At 42.3% G+C, this 20,915-nt stretch overlaps 1 protein-coding gene across 2 annotated transcripts in view; it reads left to right on the forward strand.

The window, feature by feature from the left end:
* The window catches only part of PKHD1 (PKHD1 ciliary IPT domain containing fibrocystin/polyductin), a 488,429-nt gene that overhangs the window by 161,461 nt on the left and 306,053 nt on the right, over positions 1-20,915 (forward strand). For both annotated transcript variants that reach the window (XR_002082091.2, XM_019457395.2), the window contains exon 37: positions 12,728-12,940. Coding sequence is in view for 1 of the 2 variants with exons in the window: in XM_019457395.2 (XP_019312940.2) it covers positions 12,728-12,940 (213 nt within the window). In the remaining variant the exon portion in view is untranslated. The remainder of the gene's footprint in view (positions 1-12,727; positions 12,941-20,915) is intronic.

Below are 20,915 nucleotides of genomic sequence, written 5' to 3' on the forward strand. Positions count from 1 at the left end.
AGTCTGTCCATTTGGTTGTCTCCATTTTCCTTGTTATTTTGACTTAATGGAAGTGTGTTTTTCTGGTGCTGTTCAGAATATGGTCTTGTTTTCTCTGATTTTTTTGTGGTCTACAGTTTTGAAGGTACTGAGATCTCTTTAGTATATTTGGGATTTCTGTGGTATGCAAATGAATATTCTTGGCTCATTGAGATGAGCTATCTTCTCTTGATCCACTATCAAGTTCTTTGCGGAATTTCTTCATCCCTGGAAAGGATTTGAGGATTTCAGAGTGAGGTTTTTGGTGCTGTACCCAGCACAGCCTTTTTTTTTTTTTTAAATTTTTTTTTTTTTAACGTTTGTTTATTTTTGAGACAGAGAGAGACAGAGCATGAACAGGGGAGGGGCAGAGAGAGAGGGAGACACAGAATCCGAAACAGGCTCCAGGCTCTGTGCTGTCAGCACAGAGCCCGACGCGGGGCTCGAGCTCACGGACTGTGAGATCATGACCTGAGCCGAAGTCGGACGCTTAACCGACCAAGCCACCCAGGCGCCCCAGCACAGCCTTTTTTTAATCCTCAGGATTCTACACTTTGTTCCTTGTAGTGAGCACCCAATCAGCCTCAGTTTCACTAGGTGCGGGCTTCGGGTAATGCTTTACCAGTGTTGTGATCTGGGAATGCCATGAGGCAGGACTGCCCTGGGACATAGCTTGTGGTTTCCGTGTGCATTCGCTCTCTGTGAGTCACTGGGCAGATTACCCAGTGCCTATAATTTCGACCTCACAGATATCAGCATGGATTTAAAATCTAACCGCAGGCAGGCTGGAGTTTTGATAAAAATGAAATATTCTGCATTAATATTTCCTTCTTTCTTAAGTGTATAATATATTGGTCAACATGAGAAGGTTATTTGGGCTGGTAAAATTTGTTACAAATTGGTATGCTTAAAGTAATTAAAAGTTGGTGGAAAAAGGAGATTGACTCTTCTCCAAGCTGAAACATAGCTACTCTTCAAGGCAGGGGATGGGATAATTATGTGTACACAGCGCAGCAAGTTTGACTTATTGCAGTTTGGTCAGGAAACCGAGGGCCTGAGTTCAAATTTGAGGGAGCCACAGATTCTCCTTTAGCTTGGAGTAAGGTGCTGGTCCTCAAATCAATGCAGAAAATGGAATTGATGGTGACTCTTTTCCCTTTGTTAGGAGGGAAGTGCAATAAAGGAGTTAATGTGCTTTCTTCCCACTTTTCCAATCATGGTGCTCCAGAATGGGCTGAGTTTGCAGTAGTCAAAAGAGGAAGCCTCGTGAAGATGTCAGTATCCAGAAAGAAATAATCTGACGTTTTTGGGTTTTTTAAAAAAATGTTTTATTTATCTTTGAGAGAGAGCAAGTGAGGGCACAAGCAGGAGAGAGGGGGGACAGAGGATCCGAAGCCGACTCAGTGTTGGCAGCAATGAAACCAACATGGGGCTCAAAACTCTTGAACCATGAGATCATGACCTGAGCTGAAGTCGGATGCTCAACCAACTGAGCCACCCAGGCACCCCAGACCTGCCTTTTTGAAACCCACCCTGAATCCCCTTTACCTTGTGTGTCTCCATATATTAGTCTTTTGCTGGTGACTACATATTTAATATTAGGGTGTGTTTTTTAATTCCCTCTACCTTTGGAGAATGGGTGATATAGGTTATACACTTAAGAAAGTAGGATCCAGGTCTGTTTTTGCTCACTGTTGTATAGTGAGAACATTACATCTTCAGGCACGTAGTAGGTATTCAAATAATTGTTGAATGAGTGAACTAATGAATGAATTTCTGACCTAAAGAGGCAGATTAACGTCAGTTGTGGATTTCTCTGTAATCAGAGTCCTTCCTGGTATTCTCAAATGTTAGTGGATTAGTCCAGACAGTGACCAATTTCATTTACTATTTGTGTATCAGGAGATCAGAGACAAAGGCTTTTTACTGTGGGGGACACTTGGCTCTGAAACCCCTTATTTTTCCCAATCAGACAATGACTTACATTATTTACCTCCAGAGAACAGTCCCAGACATGCTTGATTAGCCTTAAATGAAAGATAAGCCATAGCTATGAGAAAGGACATGCTTTCAATAGATGGGCAGACAGACAGATAGATAGATATTAAACAATTTACAGTTTTGTGTCTTGACAACTTGAATGTTATAACATGAAAAATGCTATCGAAAGGGACCAGTCCCTTCCTAGCACAGAAGCTGTAATATTTTCAGTAATGAAAGATAAATATTTCAAACTTTCTTACTTAAAAGCCTTCACTGACTTTCCATTAGCCTTTAAAATCAAGCCTAAACTCCTTAATATGGCTTATAGGGTCCTTCAGGGTTTGATCTCTCCTTACCTCTTTTTAAAAAAATTTTTTAAAAAATGTTTATTCATCTTTGAGAGACAGAGTGTGAGTAGGGGAGGAGTAGAGAGAGAAGGAGACATAGAATCTGAAACAGGCTCCAGGCTCTGAGCTGTCCGCACAGAGCCCAACACAGGGCTTGAACCTACGAATCATGAGATCATGACCTGAGCTGAAGTCACATGCTTTACCAACTGAGCCACTCAGACACCCATCTCCTTAAGTGTTTACCTCATTTTTTTGATTAATGTTTTCCATATCCTCTTTATCAAGGTCAAAAGCAGAACTGGAAATCTGGGATGCTTATGTACCCAGGATTCTTACACATATAAAAATCAGAGACTAAGCATTTCATTACTTTTATTTCTCATGTACTGTAATATTCCTGAGGGTCAGGAAAAGGTAGGAGTTATCATTTTTTAAATAAATAAATACTATGAGGAAACAACTGTGATCTTTCACTTGTGAAGTTATTATGCTATAGCCAAATTATATTCACAATAGTCAGAGAACAATTAGACCTGGAGCCTTTTGAACTGCTTTGAGAAATGTATCAAGTTGGAAGGCTATTAAAAAATGTGATTGGGGGTGCCTGTGTGGCTCACTCGGTTAAGCATCTGATTTCAGCTCAGGTAATGGTGTCACGGGTCATGGGTTCGAGCCCCGAGTCGGGCTCTGTACTGACAGCTGGGAGTCTGGAGACTGTTTCAGATTCTGTGTCTCCCTCTCTCTCTGCCCCTACCCCACTTGTGCTCTGTTTCTCTCAAAAATAAATAAATATTAAAAAGAATGTGAATGAGTCCATGCTAATTGAATGTTGATAGAGAGAAGGAAGGAGATCATTTGAATGAATGAGTTACTTGGTAGCTAGAGAGATTTTTTTTATCTGTCTGGTATAGACTTTAAAGAAAAGATAGGTTTTTGTTGTTTTGTGTGATTGTGGATTGTTCTTTTTTTGTTCCCCTGGTCTTTTCATTTCCTCCTTACAAACAGCTTCCCCTCCACCACCCTGAGATTTTAAGTGACTTTTTAGAAATCCATGGAACAGCTGAGGGACTTGACTATTTAAATGCCAGAAGCTGTGTTGGAAAAAGGAAGTGATGCTTTTTGGGAGATAGAAAGGAACCAAGGTTTAGTTAAGTAGCAATTGATGATAGTAGCTATAATGATGAAGGCATTTATTTGTATCTGTGTTTTGGTTCCTTTGAATATTTCTAGTAGTTTCTTTCCCACAAATATGTTTACACCTTATAGTTAGTGTAGAGTTAATTAATTTATAAAGTTAACTTAATGAGTTTTATGTTTCAGAGCAAAAAGTAAAAACTGATTGACAATCTTTATCTTTCTCATTTATCTGTAAAATTGGCCAATTCACTAAAACCAGGGTGTTTCTATTTACCGGGGGCAATTAAACTTCACCTGACCTTGTGGCTGTAGAGACTGTATTTTTTGCATTTTTTTTTAATGTCAGCACCTAGCAGAAAGGGTGGAAAATAACAGCAAATGTTGGATGAATGAAGAAGTGAATTAATTTGCAATACCAGCCTTGTAGTTTTCAACCGATTTTAGATGAGAGTATACAGCATAAGACTATGGACACCTAGAGCAATGGCTTAATTTACCTAGAGCAGTAGTTCTCAAAGTGTGGTCCCTGATCAGCATCAGTATCATGTGGGAACTTGCTAGAAATGCAAATTTTGGGGCCCCATAGCAAATCAGCTTTGCGTATGAGACCTGCCAATCTGTGTTTGGAGACCTCCAGGTGACTTCGATGCATGTTCAAGTTTGAGAACTACTAGGCTAAAGCAGTAAAGGGAGCCATATAGAATTGTCAGGACTGGAAGCCAATGAATATAGCTCTGCTAATCTTTTCCCAAAGGCTATTGGACCCTTTGCAAAGAACAGTGAAAACTTGGCTGGCCACATTGCAAGGGCCGATCCTGAGCATGGCATTCTTCATTATATGCGGTTCTCCATCCTGCCAGGGAAATCAGAGCTGATGAAAATGATTTCTCCCAACTGCCATAATGTGTGGCTCTGAGTCGGTGATTTTATTTCAGATATTCCCCCCACCCCACCCCCCACTCCCACCCCCCAGTCTCCATTGCCAGTTTGACAGTAATACTGGGCTAATTAAGGAATTAGCACGTGGCATCCATTTCAGAGAGGTGTGTGATTCTTTTCCTGCACCCTGAGAACATCTTTTGCCCATACTTTTGAGTTCATATTTTCTTTTTGTAATCAGGCAGAGACATTACAATTAAAATACCGTTAAAGTGATTCTGGCAAGTATTGCAATAAGCATGTTTTTTAATTAAAGGAAGAACGGGGGGATGCATAAGCAGCATCAGCTAAAGGGGAAATTTTCATTCGATATCTATTTTAATTGAAATGAAAAAAAAACCATCAGGAAAAGCAGCAGCAGCAGCAGCCCGTGCCTGTGTGTGTGTGGCTTGCTCCCAGGTTGCTAGGTTTAGGTGTTCTGTGCTTGATTAATTAGTAACCAGCCCGAGAGTCCATTCCCTTCGCCCCCAATCCTTAAAGCCTGATTTATGCCTCACATCCCCCATGAATATGTGAGGGCTCAGGCATCTATTTCCTGAGCTGCTAGTGGATAGGATTATGGAGCGTGCACTGAGCTCTTGGGGGCTCTCGTTTGCCAGCCAAATTGATTTTCCGCCTTTCTGGCCGGGGACAAGCCCACCTCGAAGGCTTCTAGGCTCTGCTCCAGTGGATCAGGCACAAGCCTAATCCGGATCTTGCCAACAAAGGAAGCTGTGTGCATCCCCAACACAGCTTTGGGCTGTGTCTGCCTTCCCCCGTACTACTTTTCTCCCCTCTCTCTCTCTCACCTCCTCCTGATGCCCACCCCTACAGCAACACCGTCCAGTAGGGTGCAATAATGGGCCCGGATAGCTCAGCCAGCTCTTCTTCCCCAGGCAGAGGAGGGGTCTGTCCATCTTGAATGGATAGTTTTCTACTATTCTCCAGGGAGAGAGAGAATTCCAGAGGCTTCCCTATGTATTTGAGTGTATAACTACAGGAAAGGTAACCAGATCTAGGCTGCTAAATGTTTTAAGGAATTATTTAAGGTTGATTCAAAAAACTGAATGGGCGTTCATCAATATAAACAAGTAAATGGAATAATTTATATATACAAATTTAGAGAGTTCAGGCTTTGAGCAATGAATTATCTAGTTTGGGTTATAGATTGATGGAATTAATTGAGGTCCTCAGATGCCTACCTGGGCCTTACCTCCATTCCCCTCTGACTTTCCCTCTGCTTAACCCTGGAGTCATTCTCACTGGGTTCATTTTATCACCTGGCTTTCACCCACTAAGGGAGTGCACTCTTGCTCTGCACCCTTTCTCCCCCAAACCTTCTAAAGTTCACATAATGACATCTTTTCATCTACCACCTTCCTAGTTCTTAAAATTCTTCCTAGAGCTTATGTCACTAGGACCTTCCAAATCTTGTAATTCACCTAAGTTTTGTGACTCACACCGAAGAATCTTGCTACTTCCTCTCCTTTGTCTGGTTTTCAGATATTAATATTTGACAGTTTGTTTCTCTTATCTCTCTTCTGTTCTCCCTCTCCACGATCTCCCTGGGAGACCTCATTAATGTCTTCTTTTTTAAAAGTTTTTATTTATTTTTGAGAGAGAGAGAGAGAGAGAGAGAGAGAGAGAGAGAGAGAGAGAGAGAGAGAAAGTGTGTGAATGAGCCAGAGAGGGGCAGAGAGAGAGGGGTACAGAAGATCTGAAGTAGGCTATACATTGATAGCAGATAGCCCGGTCCTATGGGGCTTAAATTCATGAACTGCGAGGTCATGACCTGAGCTGAAGTTGGAAGTTGAACCTACTGTGCCATCCAGGCACCCTGGGAGACCTCATTCACTTCTGTAACTTCAACTCCTACTGATTCAACACGTATTTATTGACCACTTGCCAAGTTCCCTATGGACCAGCCACTGTTGTAGGTATACGGGCTATGGTTGTGAATGAAATAGACCAAAATTCTTGCTCTCACAGAGTTCATTTCTCTAAAGAAGGCAGTCAAGAATGTAAATTATAGTTTTTGTTCGATTTGCTAAGCAAATGGAGTGGGTGGAGAGGGAGTTTAGTGGCAGTTGGTGGGATTTGCACACAGTAAGGCAAAGGCCGTGAAGTAGGGAGAGTAAGAAGGTCAGTGCAACAGGACTGGGAGCCTGAAGGAGAGCAGAGTGAGACTGGGCCAGAGAGGACCAAGCCTGTAGGATTTGGTCGGCTTTGCCTCCGAGTGTGGTGGGAGCCATTGGAAACTCTGAGCAGAGAGGTGACATGACAAGGTTCACAGAAAAGAAAACAATTACACTTGATGCTGTTTTGAGAATAGACCCTGTGGTGCAGGTGGGGGTGGGGACAGAAGCAGGGAGCAGAATTGAGAGGCTGTTGCAATAATCTGGGGATGAGATGAGAGTGACTTAGACCCCAGCAGTAGACGTGGAAGTGGTGAGAAGTGCTTAGGTCGTGGGGATTTTCTGAAGGCAGGATGCACAAAATTTTTTGGAGAATTGGCTGTGAGAGTGAAAGTTGATGCTAGAATTTTCAGACTGAGCACCTGGAAGAATGGAGTTACCATTTGAGGCCTCGGCAAGGACTGTGGGATGATCTGTGGGACAAGGTGAGGAATTCATTTTTTTGAATGTGCTCAGCTGAGGAGCTTGTGAGACAACTAAGGAGAGATATTGATTGGTAGTTGGGTATGTGAGTTTGAGCTGAGGGCAGAGGTGGGCCTTGGAGATACCAGTTTGGGAGTCATCAGCCGTTAGCCTGTGATGGTATTAAAATCCCTAAGACAAGGTGAAACAACCTTGTTCATAGAATGATAAGAAAAGTGGTAGAAGGACTGAGTGTTGAGATACTCTGCATGTCAGTAGTTGGGACAATCAGGAGGAGTCTGAGGAGGCTAGGAGGGGAGTCTTGGGGAGTAGGAGGAAAACCAGGAGAGCACAGTGTTGGCCAGTGAGGGGAAGGATTTTCCAGAAAGGAGTTACTTAGCCTATCATATACTGCTGGCCACTCAGGACAGGCGAGAACAGAGCATCGAGACTTGGATTCACCAGTCTGGATGCCATCATGACCTTCATAGGACCAGTTCTTACAGACTTGTCAGGCAAAGGCCTAGCTGGGGAGGGGTCAAGGGAAGGGAGGCAAAGAATTGCAAATAGAAGGCATAGCCAGTTCCTTTGGAGTCTTATTGTGTGGTAAAATATTTATACTCTAGATTCTTACCTTAAAGGGGAAAATAGCTAGAACTGTGTAATTTTTTTTTTTTCAAAACACATACAACAAATCATTCCGCGGTTATTACAGAGGATGGCTAATTGTGGGGTTAGCGAAAAGCAGGTTTTGATGTACTTTGCAAACATGAGCTAGCTGCTAAAAGTCTCCTTGACTTCCCTTTAAAAGAAATAAAAGGGATGTTGAATGGAAAAGAGTGATTACATGTAAAAAGTTGTGTTCATTTATTTATTTTAGAGGGGAAGTAACAATAATGATGGTTGATTGATTTTTATAAAATTACCCAAGGTCACTTGTGGGACATACTCAGCTTTCATGAACAATCATAATAAGCAACTTAAGGGTCACAGCCACAGGCCGATTTCAGCCCTGCTCTTTATTTCAGTGCTCAGAAATGTGGTCAAGCTCTATAAAGTGGAGGAATAAAGTCTTCCCTGTGCCCTCCTATCTCAAGTCACTACGCTCCAAAGCAGCTCACTGGATATTTGTTTTAAGCTAATAAAGTGTGAGGAGATAACACTTAGGGCCTTGGCACAGGGCTAGCTTGGGTATAAACCTTACATTCTTTCACACTGAGAAGCTTTCATTTTTGTTACCACTTTTAATTATTTCAATTAAAAAGAGATGAATTCCTCATCAAACTCTCTTAATTTACCTAGATTTCCTTATACTTGCCACTGATAAGTAAGGAGGGAAGGCTTTTTAGCAGGGAGTAATGGTTATCATATTAATTAATTAGTCCTGTTTTTAGTACTCTTGCCAACACCAATCATTCATTTTCTCCCTTCATTAGTGTCATTATTAGCTCCCCTCAGTAAATGACGTTTCTAAATTTCTACCCGTTTGTTTTTGTGTGTTTAATATTTCGCTTGATGGGATAAGGAACAAAGCCCAGGTTTATAAATTTACCCACTAATCCTTGTATTCTGCCTCAAATCCTGTTTTGCATGAGGCAAGGTATATCTACATTTACAAAATGGAAATAAAACATATGTAAACAAGCCACAGGCAAACTTCACTTAGGTTAACACATGTTTTTCTTTAAATATAACTGTGATAATTCTAATTAATAAAAAAGCGACCTGGGAGGGTTGCAGATGTAGATTGAATATGAACTCTTCTGGAAGGTGGTCCTGGGTTCTAAGGCTTGCTCTGCTCATTCTGGGCTGAGAGAGACCACCTCTCCCACCTCTCACTCTCTGGACTGTGAAATATGACGCATGATACTGACTTCAGACTTATTTTGAAGGTCATTTCAGACAACACATCTAAAGATTTTGAAATACAGTAGGGGCTTAATAAGTGTTAGCACCATTGTTTTCCCTGTAGAATTATTTGAATTTATGACTATGTATGTTGATACTCTTCCCAAGTGAAATGCCAAGTTCACTGCAGCATAGGCGGTATCAGGAAAACATGAGCTCTCTGTCTCCATCAGTGCCAAAGACACATCCAAATGCATTCTTGAAGATGTAGATGTCCAATGTTTTAAAGCTGGAAAGAGTCTCGGTGAATGCATGGTTCTGTCCTGCATGGGAATGATGAGAAAACAGATCATCCCCAGGCACTGAGTAGGACAGATTTGGAAACTGGGTAATCTAAGACCTAGCAATTTTATGGGACTTATTGAGGGTCATTGAGAGGCTAATAGGCAGAGTCTGCCCCCTGTTTCCACCACTTGCTCATCAAGGTCAGTTCAGATTTCCTGACTATTTATAATGGAGGAGTCATACCATGCAAATCCATGGTCCACCAGTTGAAAATAATTAGTTAGGACATTAATGACATGTGACTGTGAATGGAAAAGTTTTAGTAAAGAGGTCACATTTCTTCCCTCTTGTTCACAGCAGGATTAATGACTATTACTGCATTTGTTTAAAAAAAATTTTTTTAATGTTTATTTATTTTTGAGAGAGACAGAGACAGAATGCGAGTGGGTTAGGGGCAGAGAGAGAGGGAGACACAGAAGCTAAAGTAGGCTCCAGGCTCTGAGCTGTCAGCACAGAGCCCAATGCGGGGCTCAAACCCAGGAACCATGAGATCATGACCTGAGCCGAAGTCGGATGCTCAACCGACTGAGCCACCCAGACGCCCCACTATTATTGCATTTTTGATGATTATTCTTGTCATTGTGATGACAATGGAAGGGAAAATTAAAGTCAAAATTGCCAGTAGTTCCTTTGGAAGTCTGGAAGTCATGTGGTGCTGCCGTAGCATCAAGCCTGCACATCAATGGACATTTTCTTGCGTCTTGAATAGCTTACCTATGTATCACTGTACCATGCTTCACAAGGAAAGGGGGACCTGTCAATGGTGAGATGTTGGAAGGAGGGAGATAAGTAGTGCTAGAGTGATGGGGGAGGTGTGCAAATGAGTAGTGATGGCACCAGTGGGGCAAGTGCAGACAGTGAGTTTGACAGGAGCCACTTGACACCACTGCGTTGTCTAATAGGTGCCAGACCCAAGACTGGGGATCTGTAAGCTTCACTTAAAGAAATCCCATCATAATTCTCTGAGGGAAGAACTCTTATTGTGCACATTTTACCAAGGAAGAAACTGGGTACCCACATGGGGTGTGTTGTTCTAAATTGTGACTGAAAGGAGAGAACACTTTCAGGGGTAAAATCCACATAAACATCCTCTGACTATTGCTGATGGTGTGTAGTTTGGGTTTCAGGATATAAGCCTAGAAGGTTCAATGAAGAGGACTGAGGAAAATGGAAGAGCAATGTTAGAGCAGAAGGTCAGGGTTGAGGTGGCTTCCATGTTTGAATATTGGGTCAAATGTTAACTGATCACTATCTCTGTGCTAGGATGGAAGTAAACAAAAATGACTAAGGGCATCTTAGCCTTTTTCTGCTCTCCCTCTCATCCCTCCAGTACATGTTTGAGTAAATACTTCCAGTTGTGATTTCTGGAAAACAACAATACAACTAAATAACTTGGCACATTGGATTTAGGACTAAATTTAGCGACTGAAGAGTCTTGGTCTTCACTGCCGCTCACTCACTGAGATTCTCCTTTCCACAGGAGAAATTGTTTTGTAAAAAAATGTTTTTAATGTTTTTTTTTTTTTTTGAGAGAGACAGTGTGAATAGGGGGGAGGGGCAGAGAGAGAGGGAGACACAGAATCTGAAGCAGTCTCTGGCCTGTCAGCACAGAGCCTGACGTGGGGCTTGAACCCTTGAACAATGAGATCATGACCTGAGCCGAAGTCTGACCCTTAACCGACTGAATCACCCAGGTGCCCCTAGAAGAATCTGCTTTTGGAGCCATTTTCTGTGTATCCATAAAAGAAATTCAGATACTTAATCCAGATTCTCTAAAATGATTTAACCATTTATTAGTTTGCTCTACAATTATACATATTGAGTGCCACCTACCTATTTGTCACTGTTCTAGACAATGAAATACAGAGGCAAACAAAACAGATTAGTGCCCTCATGAAGCATGCATTCTAGTGGGGGGGGAGGGCAGACACTAAACACATAAATATATAATGTGCCTGATGGTAAGTGTTATGAAAGAAAATGCATTTGAGTAAGGAGTGAGGGCATGCTATTTGTATAGCCTGGAGAGGAAGGCCTCAGTGAGGAGTTAACATTTGATTTGAAACAAGAGGGAGTGAGTCACAGGGATACCTGACAGAAGAATACAGCAGGTCAGAAAACAAGTCCTGCTGAGAACTGACCAGCAGGCCAGTGTGTTCAGGGCAGGTGAGTGAAGGGGTGAGTTGTAGATGATGATGCAGGGGAACTGGAGATGGGTGGTAAATCATGAAGGGCCTTTTGCAGCCCAGTATTAGGACTTTGACTTTCATTCTGAGTTAGGTGGCAAGCCGTTGTAGGATGTGGAAAAGAGGGCTCCTGATGTTTCCAGTATGAAATCAAACCTCTTACCACCTTGTTACAGGATAGAAGAGTCTTGTCCAGTACTTTTGCAAACCATATGCAGGAGGGAGATAGATTTAGTAACTCATTCAGGTTAAAGTGGTTATTTAGATGGGATGCTTTAATTATTTTGGCATTACAGGGAAAATTCTATATGAAATACAAATATTCTAAGTTCTTTTAAAGAAAAGTATTATAAAGATGAAAGCATGTTTTAATTTCTTAAGTATTTAATTCTCACAATTTAATTTTATTGTAAAATAATACTCCTACATCACAGAAAAATTGGTTATTGAAGAAAACATATCTGTATCAGTTAAGTTTATTTGATTGCTAACAATGGAAACCAACTTTCTTTTACAATAGGAAATTTAGGGAGAATATGTTGGGTCATTTACAAGAACTGATAGAAAGTCTGGAAAATTAGGTGTAGAAATGATAGCTGTCAGGGCATTTTGAAGGGGCTTAGCAGGTGGGGGCCTCAGAAATAGAAACCTCTTCTCAGGCTCATTTAGATGCCGCCAATGGAATTACTAAAATCTAAACATTTCTTGCCTTCTCTTCATTGAGCTCCAGATTTTCATTTGAAGCATGGGTACATGGCTTAGACTACAGTAGGACAGGCTACTCTGATTGACAATCCCACTCTGTTGAGTGGAGCAGAGCAATTTCTTAAGGAAATTAGTGTCTATTATCAAAAGTGAAGTAAAATGGATGTTGGCCAGGTAAAATGCTGCATACGTCATGATGGCAGCCCTAATTACAGTCCCTAGTATCATAATTTGTATAATTTTCCCATATTTTCTTCTATTCCTATTTCTTATTCACTTGTTTCTAAACTTAATTTTATAGGCTGCTTTTATCTGTTGATTGATGGCCAAAATGGTGACTTTCTCATTCCTTATTTGACCAGTCCTAAATTGCTGGGCATTTAGGATATTGCCATGAAAAATAACATAGAGATGTGGTGAATAGTGATAGCCAGCCTCAACTGGCTTAGTGGTATAGTGCGTCTACCCCTGGGGGTCCAATCCATATTCTATTGTGCTTCTAGAAGAGAGAGCAAGATAAAATAAGTCTAAATTCCAGCAAATGTATATAAATAAAGAGGATTTCATCAGACATTGGAACTGTCAAAAGGTGGTGAACCTTATCCTCCCAGGGACTGATAATCTTCTCTTTGGCCATTAGGAGGCAAGCTGATTTTCATGGATCCAGGACCCATTGAGCTCAGGGTACACTCCATCCTCATTTCTGATGGTGGGGAGCTCCGGATTGGATCCAAGGACAAGCCCTTCCAAGGCAAAGCCGAGATCAAACTCTACGGGAGTTCTTACTCTACCCCCTTCTTTCCATATGGTGTCAAGTTCCTGGCTGTGAGGAATGGAACACTTTCCCTGCATGGTGAGTGAAGCAGTGGACCCAAAGAGATGAGGTAGAACGGTGTCTAGACAATGTGCTGGTGATGGGGCAATGGTAAAACCTCTTAAAAATCTTGGACCATCTGTTGCTGAGGCAACAAAGTTAATTACAGCATGGGCACTATTTCCTTAAGTAAGAAATGCTAGTGGCTATTATTCTTGTGGCAGACAGAGTACATTTAGTCCCCAGTTATTTCCTCACTTCCCAGTAGGAGGATTCGATAGCCTCCACCCACCGTCAGGTGACTTTCATGTCTCCCAGTGGTTGGACCACACTTCCCTGTCCTACTGGGACATGGGCTTAGCCATGGACCTGCTTTGGTCAAGGAATGTGAGTGGAAGTGATATACTGCATGGCCAAGTAGAAGTTTTAAGAGCTGTTACAATGCTTTGGCCATTTTGCCCTTTTTCCTCTGCTTGAGAAGAGGCTGTCCCAAGTAAGATTGGCTCCTTCAGTTTGGGAATCAAAATGAAGACAGTAGGGGCAGAGCTGAGATCCACCTATTGCCGACATCAGCGTGAACAGGGAATAATCTTTGTCATCATCGTAAGCCATTGAGATTTGTGTTAGTAACTGCAGCAAAGTATAAAATGATGAGCTTTAAGTATCTCTCTCTGGATTCTTATGTACTTTTGGTTACATAGCATGAGCCAAAGGGAAATAAAAATGCAGGCTCCAGATAGTGGCTCAATCTCCAGAAAACATGTTGTCACCTACATGGGCATTCCTATACTGGCATAACAAGCTAAAACCCCATTACCTATCATAGAATAATTACTCTAGACATGGATGTGTGCATATGCTGAGGACTCTGCCATTTTGCTCTGTCAAGGCTCTGTTATACAGTAGTCATCTTTATCTGTGGAAGATAGGTTCCAAGACCCCCAGTGGATGCCCGAAATCATGGACAGCACAAAACCCATATACATACCATGTTTTCTCCTATACATACACACCCATGATAAAGTTTAATTTATAAATTAGGCACAATAAGAGAGAAACAGCAATAACTAAAAATAAAATAAAACCGCTATAACAATATATGATAGTAAAAGTTATGTGACTGTGGTCTATCTCTCTCAAAATATCTTACTTTACTATACTCACCCTTCTTGTGATCACGTGAGATAATAAAATGCCTACATAATGACATGAAGTGAGGTGAATGAGGTAGGCACTGCGACCCAGTGTTAGGCAAATATTGATCTTCTGACATATAGTCATCTATATGAGGATCATCTGCTTTGAGACTGCAGTTGACCACGGGTAACTGAAACCACAGAAAGCAAAACTATGGATAAGGAGGGACTAATGTCATCTATGGGCTTCAGTCACTGTTTACTGAAAAGCACTCTTTTGGCTCTTTTAGCTTTCTATGACAGGAAGTGAAATCTTTTCATCAAGCATTTCATCTTTGGACCAGCCAGACTGCTGCACACTGGGAATGTATTTTGTAAGGCTTAAAAAATATAACTATCTGGACAGAAATTCAAAATGCCTACAATATTGATTCTTAAGTTCTAATTTGTGGAGGACTCTTCTCTCCTATCTTCATCAGCAAGAACTTACATTGATGTTGTATCCCCGCATCCACCAAGGTTTTCTATCTATTCAAACATCAGCCATGGTCTTCAATGTTAGCTCCAGTCCAACAGCCACTTACGTCATCAATACAATGTGCTGCTGTTTAGCACTGAAAAAACACAGGTGGAGAGTGCAAGCAGGCACAGAACAGTATTTTCTGTAGATCACCTGAAGGACCCTGAAGCATCACGGGTGTCCTGATTTGAAAGCCACTGTCCTGTAAAATGCAGACCCACAACTCTTGCTAGAAATGGAAATTCAAACGCAGAAGTGTGAGGACTCCTAATTCTTTTCCTTGGCTTCTTTAATTCCAACGCTTTCCATGCTCATGTTCTATTATGAAGGATCAGCATAACAGCTCATAAGTATACCTTATGTATGTGCATTCTCAATGTACCCTGTACTCCTAAGCCTTTGTGTTTAAATAATTGTCAAATTAAGAAAATCGTTAGTGCCATTGCTGACCATCAATCAATTATGGGGCAACCAAAGCAAAGTAGATGCTTCTAAAATACGTTGACAATTCTGAAGTTTACAAAACAATGTTGCTACTTTAGCCCTGTGATGTTACTGGACATTGAGAAGGCAGACACCTCCTCTCCTTCCCTTCTCTCCTTCTGTTTCTCTGGCCCCCCCGCCCCCCAACCTCCTACTCTTCTCCTTTCCTGCATTTCCAGGGTTAGGTTGCTGTACTCATTTCCCCAGAGTCCTGCCAGTTTGGGAGTAACTAGGACCTCTCATAAGCCACAAAGCTTTCGAAATGAACACAAGACATTTTTCCTCTCTGAAATGTTATTGCCTCATTTCATTCATGTGAAGGAAACCCTGCACGGGAAAGAGCGCAGTCACCAGGTAAGGGCTCCCTTCTCTAGGTCTCTGTCAGGGAACCCCCAGCCCAGCCTGCAGCTCATCAGCCCTCCCCTGTCTCCCTCTCCTGCACACCTGAGGTCTTAGATTCCCCTCTGGCAGGGCAGTATAGTAAGGCTAAAATCGTTACATAATTTCACTGGCCTTTTCCCAGGGCCTGCCATGGGTCTGATGACCCTGGGGCTTTAGGGGAAAACTAATTTTCTTTTGCTGTCACGTATGCAAAACAGTGAGCAACCTGATTCACTACTTTGCATCCAAAGTCCCTAATGACCCAGTGCTCATTCAGCTTCCTGGTGTGATGTCGTGAGACTCACCACCTTGTGCACAAAAGATTCGTCCGGGAGATTTTTTACAAAATCCAGGTTTCTGGGCCTCACCCCCAGAGTCTGACTTGGAGGGCCTGAGTGGACCCAGAAATGTGCATTTAAGTGGGCCCCTGAGGCGATTTGACTCCGGTTGCCCACTGATTACTCTTGGAGAGATGCTGTTTTTAGTGGTTAATAGTTTTGGAATCAGAAACCCGTCCAGTTCTGCCACTTATCAGCTATGACATTGGGAAAATTAAGCTCCATGAAACCAGGAAAACATGGTCCCTACCTCATAGCCCTACTGCTTGTGAACTACTCTGAGGTATTTGGCACACAATAACACTCAAGCAAAAATTAGTTATGGCTATTTTATTATATCCCTCCCCCACCCCAAACACTCAGTACCCAGTGCCATTATCTCATGTTTTCTTGTAGGGGGGAAGGGGAGAGGGGCTTCTATTTAAAAATTTGGCATGGAGCCTAGAGATTTTTCTCCTTATTAATTTTCTTGTCTACCACTCCTGATCAGAGCAGGAGAGAGGTTTTAGCTTGGGAAATCATGAGGTAGCAACATTCCCAGGCATCTTCTGTTCTGTTCCCACTGCCCAGCGAACACCTTTTGATGTCAATCTTTGGTGGTGCAGCTCCTCCCCAGGGGGTGGAAAACCACCCTTCCTGGGTGTGGTTACAAGAAAGTCTTCTGGAAGCCATTTGCGTGGGCCCCAGAATAGCCAGAAGCAGAGCACTGTCCAGCAAGGAGACCTCTTGCAGGCATTTTATTCCTAATGTCCAACAGTGAGAGGACTGACTGATGGGTACTAATTTAACTCCAGCTCTGGTCCCAGAGAATCACACAAATGGCCTGCATGTTAGTGCTTTCCCACCTTCTGTCTCCTATCTCATTCTTCATTGCTGCCCCTGGAACCCTTCTGCTCCAGCTGATTTTTATCGTGGTTTCATATCGCTAAGCAAACAGGTTTTGCTGTTCAGCTGTCATGAGGAAAGATGGAGTTGAAAGCCCGTTGCATGTTTTTCTTTTAATGTAGGAAAACCCTCACACGCTCATACACACACACACACACACACACACACACACACACACACACACACACAGCCATCTTTCTCTTTCTTGGGGTTTGGGAGTGGATTGAGGGCTATTCCAAATCTCTGATGGGGTTCAGATTGCTTAGTCAATTCTGTCACCTGCTCCCTCTGGTAACGTGACAAAAAGGGTCTCAGGATTCCTCCCAAGTGGCAGTCTCAGGGTTGGGTGGCTGTAGTCGATAAGGAAATTTCACTCTTGCCTTTTTCTTTTCCCACTCTGTCTGCCAATCCAGGTTCACTACCCCAATCCCAGTGCCAATCACCTGTCACTTTTCAAGGGGGCCGCTGTCAGCCTGGGCAACTTGAATTTTTGACAATGTAATTACGGCCCTTGCTTCCACAGTGGGAGTCTGAACAGGATGGTGGGGCTTTTATTGATTGTTCAGCAGGGAAATTTATCAATGTCTCTCACTTCATTTCCAGTTCCTCCCTGAGAAATTTGGCTGACAGTTTCTTAGGAGAAAAAGCAGTCTTACGGCCTTGAATGGACTTCTGTCTTTGTCCTTTTCAAGAAATTACAAGATACAGGCATTAAATATACATGGAAGTTTCCGAGAAAAGTGGGTATGTGGGAGTACAATTGAGGAAAACACTAAGGCAATTGTTAGGAACATAAGAATTTGGTAGGAACAAATAAGAAAAGAGAACTAATATAAATAAGCAAGTTCAGATATGTTTTATTTTCCTTCTAAAGGCACCAAGTATATTTAAATTCCATGCTGTTTATAAGTACTATATCATGGGCACTATTTTAGTTGCTGAAGGGCATCAGGCTGTCTTGAAGCATGGTATCGTGTGCGTGGAATAGACGTGAATGTAGGAGAGTGTTCCTGGTTCTCACCCTATGCTCCACAAAATCCAGATATTTCTTGGAGGAACCTCAGGGATTCCCCAGACAATGAAGTATTTGGGGGTCCGGCAGTAAAGGTTTAAATTGCTCAAGTAATGCATTCATTGCTTATCTCTATATTTGTGTTCAAAGTAATATTTCATTAGAAGCAAGGGTTCCATTGCTAAAATAGTGGTTAAAAACAAATATGAGCACATCCTTTAAACCGTGGCATGTAGGGGAGCCTGGGTGGCTCGGTCGGTTAAGCGTCCAACTTCGGCTCAGGTCATGATCTCGCGGTCCGTGAGTTCGAGCCCCGCGTCGGGCTCTCTGCTGACAGCTCAGAGCCTGGAGCCTGTTTCAGATTCTGTGTCTCCCTCTCTCTGACCCTCCCCCATTCACACTTGCTCTCTCTCTGTCTCAAAAATAAATAAACGTTAAAAAAAAATTAAAAAAAAAACAAACCCAAAACCGTGGCATGTAGATCCTTTGGAGGAGTTTAGGGCTCCTCTTTGTATGATTCCTTCTTTCCCCAAGACTGATAGAGCTTGGGGACTGTTCCTGTGATCTACTCTGTGATGTAGGATGAAACTTTCCAGAGCCTATTGCCTCTTAGGACAGTTCCTCCAACAATGTATTTTCAGATCTCTGCTCTTTTGTCACCTGACCAGCCACTTTCAGTCGGGTCTTCCTCTATATCCATAACATCCCCTCTTGCCCCTGCTTTTTACCTATTTCTTCTAGATCATGAGTCTTCCCCATTTTTTCTTTTCTGTCTCTCTTTCCTTTGGGCTGGAATATAAACCATAGCAGTGGCATGGTGTTTTGGTGTGTAGCTTTACTACTCTTAAATTACTTGATTTTAAGGGACAGAACCCCAGTGCAAACAAACTTAGAACAAAGGATTTAGGAGTTCTTGGTCAAGCCACAAGGTGAACAGGCAGGCAAGAGGCCTCAGGTGTGACTGTCTCCATGGTCCCCATGCTGTCAGGACTCACTCATAGTCCTTAACTCTGAGTCTCTGTGCATGTTACACTTCACTTGCTCCTATATGGCTACTGCATTTTCTGGTTTCAAGTGGACTTTGGTTTTCTACCACCAAAGAAAAGAGCTCTGCAAGCAGATGATCCCACTTCTGATGTGTCTTCAAAAGGCAAATAGTAGCCTAATGACACGTCACAATGCCTACATCATTCACCTCATTTCATCTCATGATATAGACATTTTATATCACATCATCACAAGGAGAAGAAGGGTGAGTACAATAAAATATTTTGAGAGAGAGTGGGAGCACATTCCCTATTATTAGGATTGTTTTATTTTATTATTAGTTACTGTTGTTAATCTCTTACTGTGCCTGATTTATAAATTAAACTTTATCATAGGTATGTACATATAGGAAAAAACATAGGATACTAGCATTTGGCACTATCTGTGGCTTAGGCAACCACTGGTGGTCTTGGAATATATCCTCAATGGACATAGGGGAACTATTGTAAATGCTATAGTTTTTCTTCTACCTTTTCAAGGGTCTTGGATTTTCTCAATATTGAAGAGTTTATTTGTCTTCCCCTAGCACTTTTTACCACAAACTGTTACCTGAGATTTCATGGGAATCTGGAGCTGGTGTGGTGTGTAAATTGGCCATAGGTCTTTGCAAATGGTACATTTTTAGGGATGGTTGAGAGACTTGAGCCTTTTAGAAATCTGACTCAGAACAGACTTTATTTTTCTCTAATCACTTTCTTAATCCGTGTTCTGATGGGTCTTTTTTTCCCCTTTCCTTAATCCACAACACCTGGGACATCATAGCTTTCCAGTTGATTTAAGGTTATTAATAAAGGCCAGTTCCAGGGTGCCTGGGTGGCTCAGTCAGTTAAGTGTCCAGCTTGGCTCAGATCATGATTTCGTGGTTCATGAGTTCAAACCTTGCATCGGGCTCTGTGCTGAGAGCTTGGAGCCTGCTTTGGATTCTGTGTGTCCCCCTTTATCTCTACCCCTTTCCTGCTCACATTCTCTCTCACAAAAATGAATAAACATTAAAAATTTTTTTTAATTAAAAAAAAAGGCCAGTTCCAACTCATTCAGTTCTCATGCAATCCTCCCTTCCTTTCTCCTTCTAGAGGCTCTGTCCTGAGGCATATTTAAGTGGCAAGGGTTTGCCTTGCTCCTTTGCTTTTCCTCTTATCCTTTTTATTTTATATTTTCTTGGTGCTAGGACAGGTTGAAGAGGTAAGGCAAGAAGGCTCACAAGCTTTTTACCGTGCTCTGTGGTTGTAGCCTCTGTTAGGTGTGGCTGCCTCCCTGGATAATACTGGCTGACTGTTGATTCTTTCTCCAAAGATTTCTGCACAAGATCATTGGAGCCATGTGGGAGACCTCCCACTGTTTACAGTGTGGAGCCCCCCCCCCCCCCCCCTGAGTTTACAGTGCTCTTAGGTTCCACCTTGGGGCCCATTTTGGGTGGAATACCAGAGCATTGGCTCAAGGCAAGCTACCTTCCCCAGAATCCACTTGATCCAGGAGAACGTTACCAATTTGTCTGCACCAATGATGTTCTACTCACCACCCCTTTCCCTGCTCCAGCTCTCCTTTTCCAAATTATCCTTTCCCCTGTTAAATAGGCATGGGCAACGCAGCAAATGTGCTGCATGTGCAGACATCCAACCTGGGGAAAGAAGCCAGGCTATTCTTCTTGCAGATAACCCTATGATTGCTACTTTTGAAGCCCTTTTTCTTTAAGTGGAGAGAAGTACCTCTATGGAAAGGAGAGGAAAAGGCCATGGCCAGTTTACCCAGGCTGATGACTCACCCCTATTTCTGGGAATTCCTTTGAATGTCCTCTTTTTGTTGCTCATGTAGCCTGGGGTGGGGTCTGTCCAGAGCTGGTTCAGATGACAGAATTAGATTAGTCTCCTTTTTGTAAGCCCCAAGGAAGTGTCTGCTTCCTTACTTCATGGCTCACTTACATTGTGAGGTTCTATCATCTCTTTGTTTCCTGCTTGCGCCCTCTTGGTTGGTTTAGGCGAGCAGAAATCCTGCTTGAGAAGTTGCTACATTTGCACCCATATGAAAGGGTACGCCAAAGGATGTTGGGGTGAAGGGGAGGGCAACTGTGTTGATTTTTGAATTTTTGTTTATGTGTGTTTTGCTGTAATTCATTTGGGTATAGGGATGGGAAAGAAGTAAGATCGAATTGAGGGGAGAAATGGAGGAAGACTGATGGGGAAAATTTAACATCTGTTCATTGCCTTCTATAATC

This window comes from Panthera pardus, unplaced genomic scaffold, assembly GCF_024362965.1.
Source record: "Panthera pardus isolate Hobbes unplaced genomic scaffold, ASM2436296v1 HiC_scaffold_17, whole genome shotgun sequence".
Classification (NCBI taxonomy): Eukaryota; Metazoa; Chordata; class Mammalia; order Carnivora; family Felidae; genus Panthera; species Panthera pardus.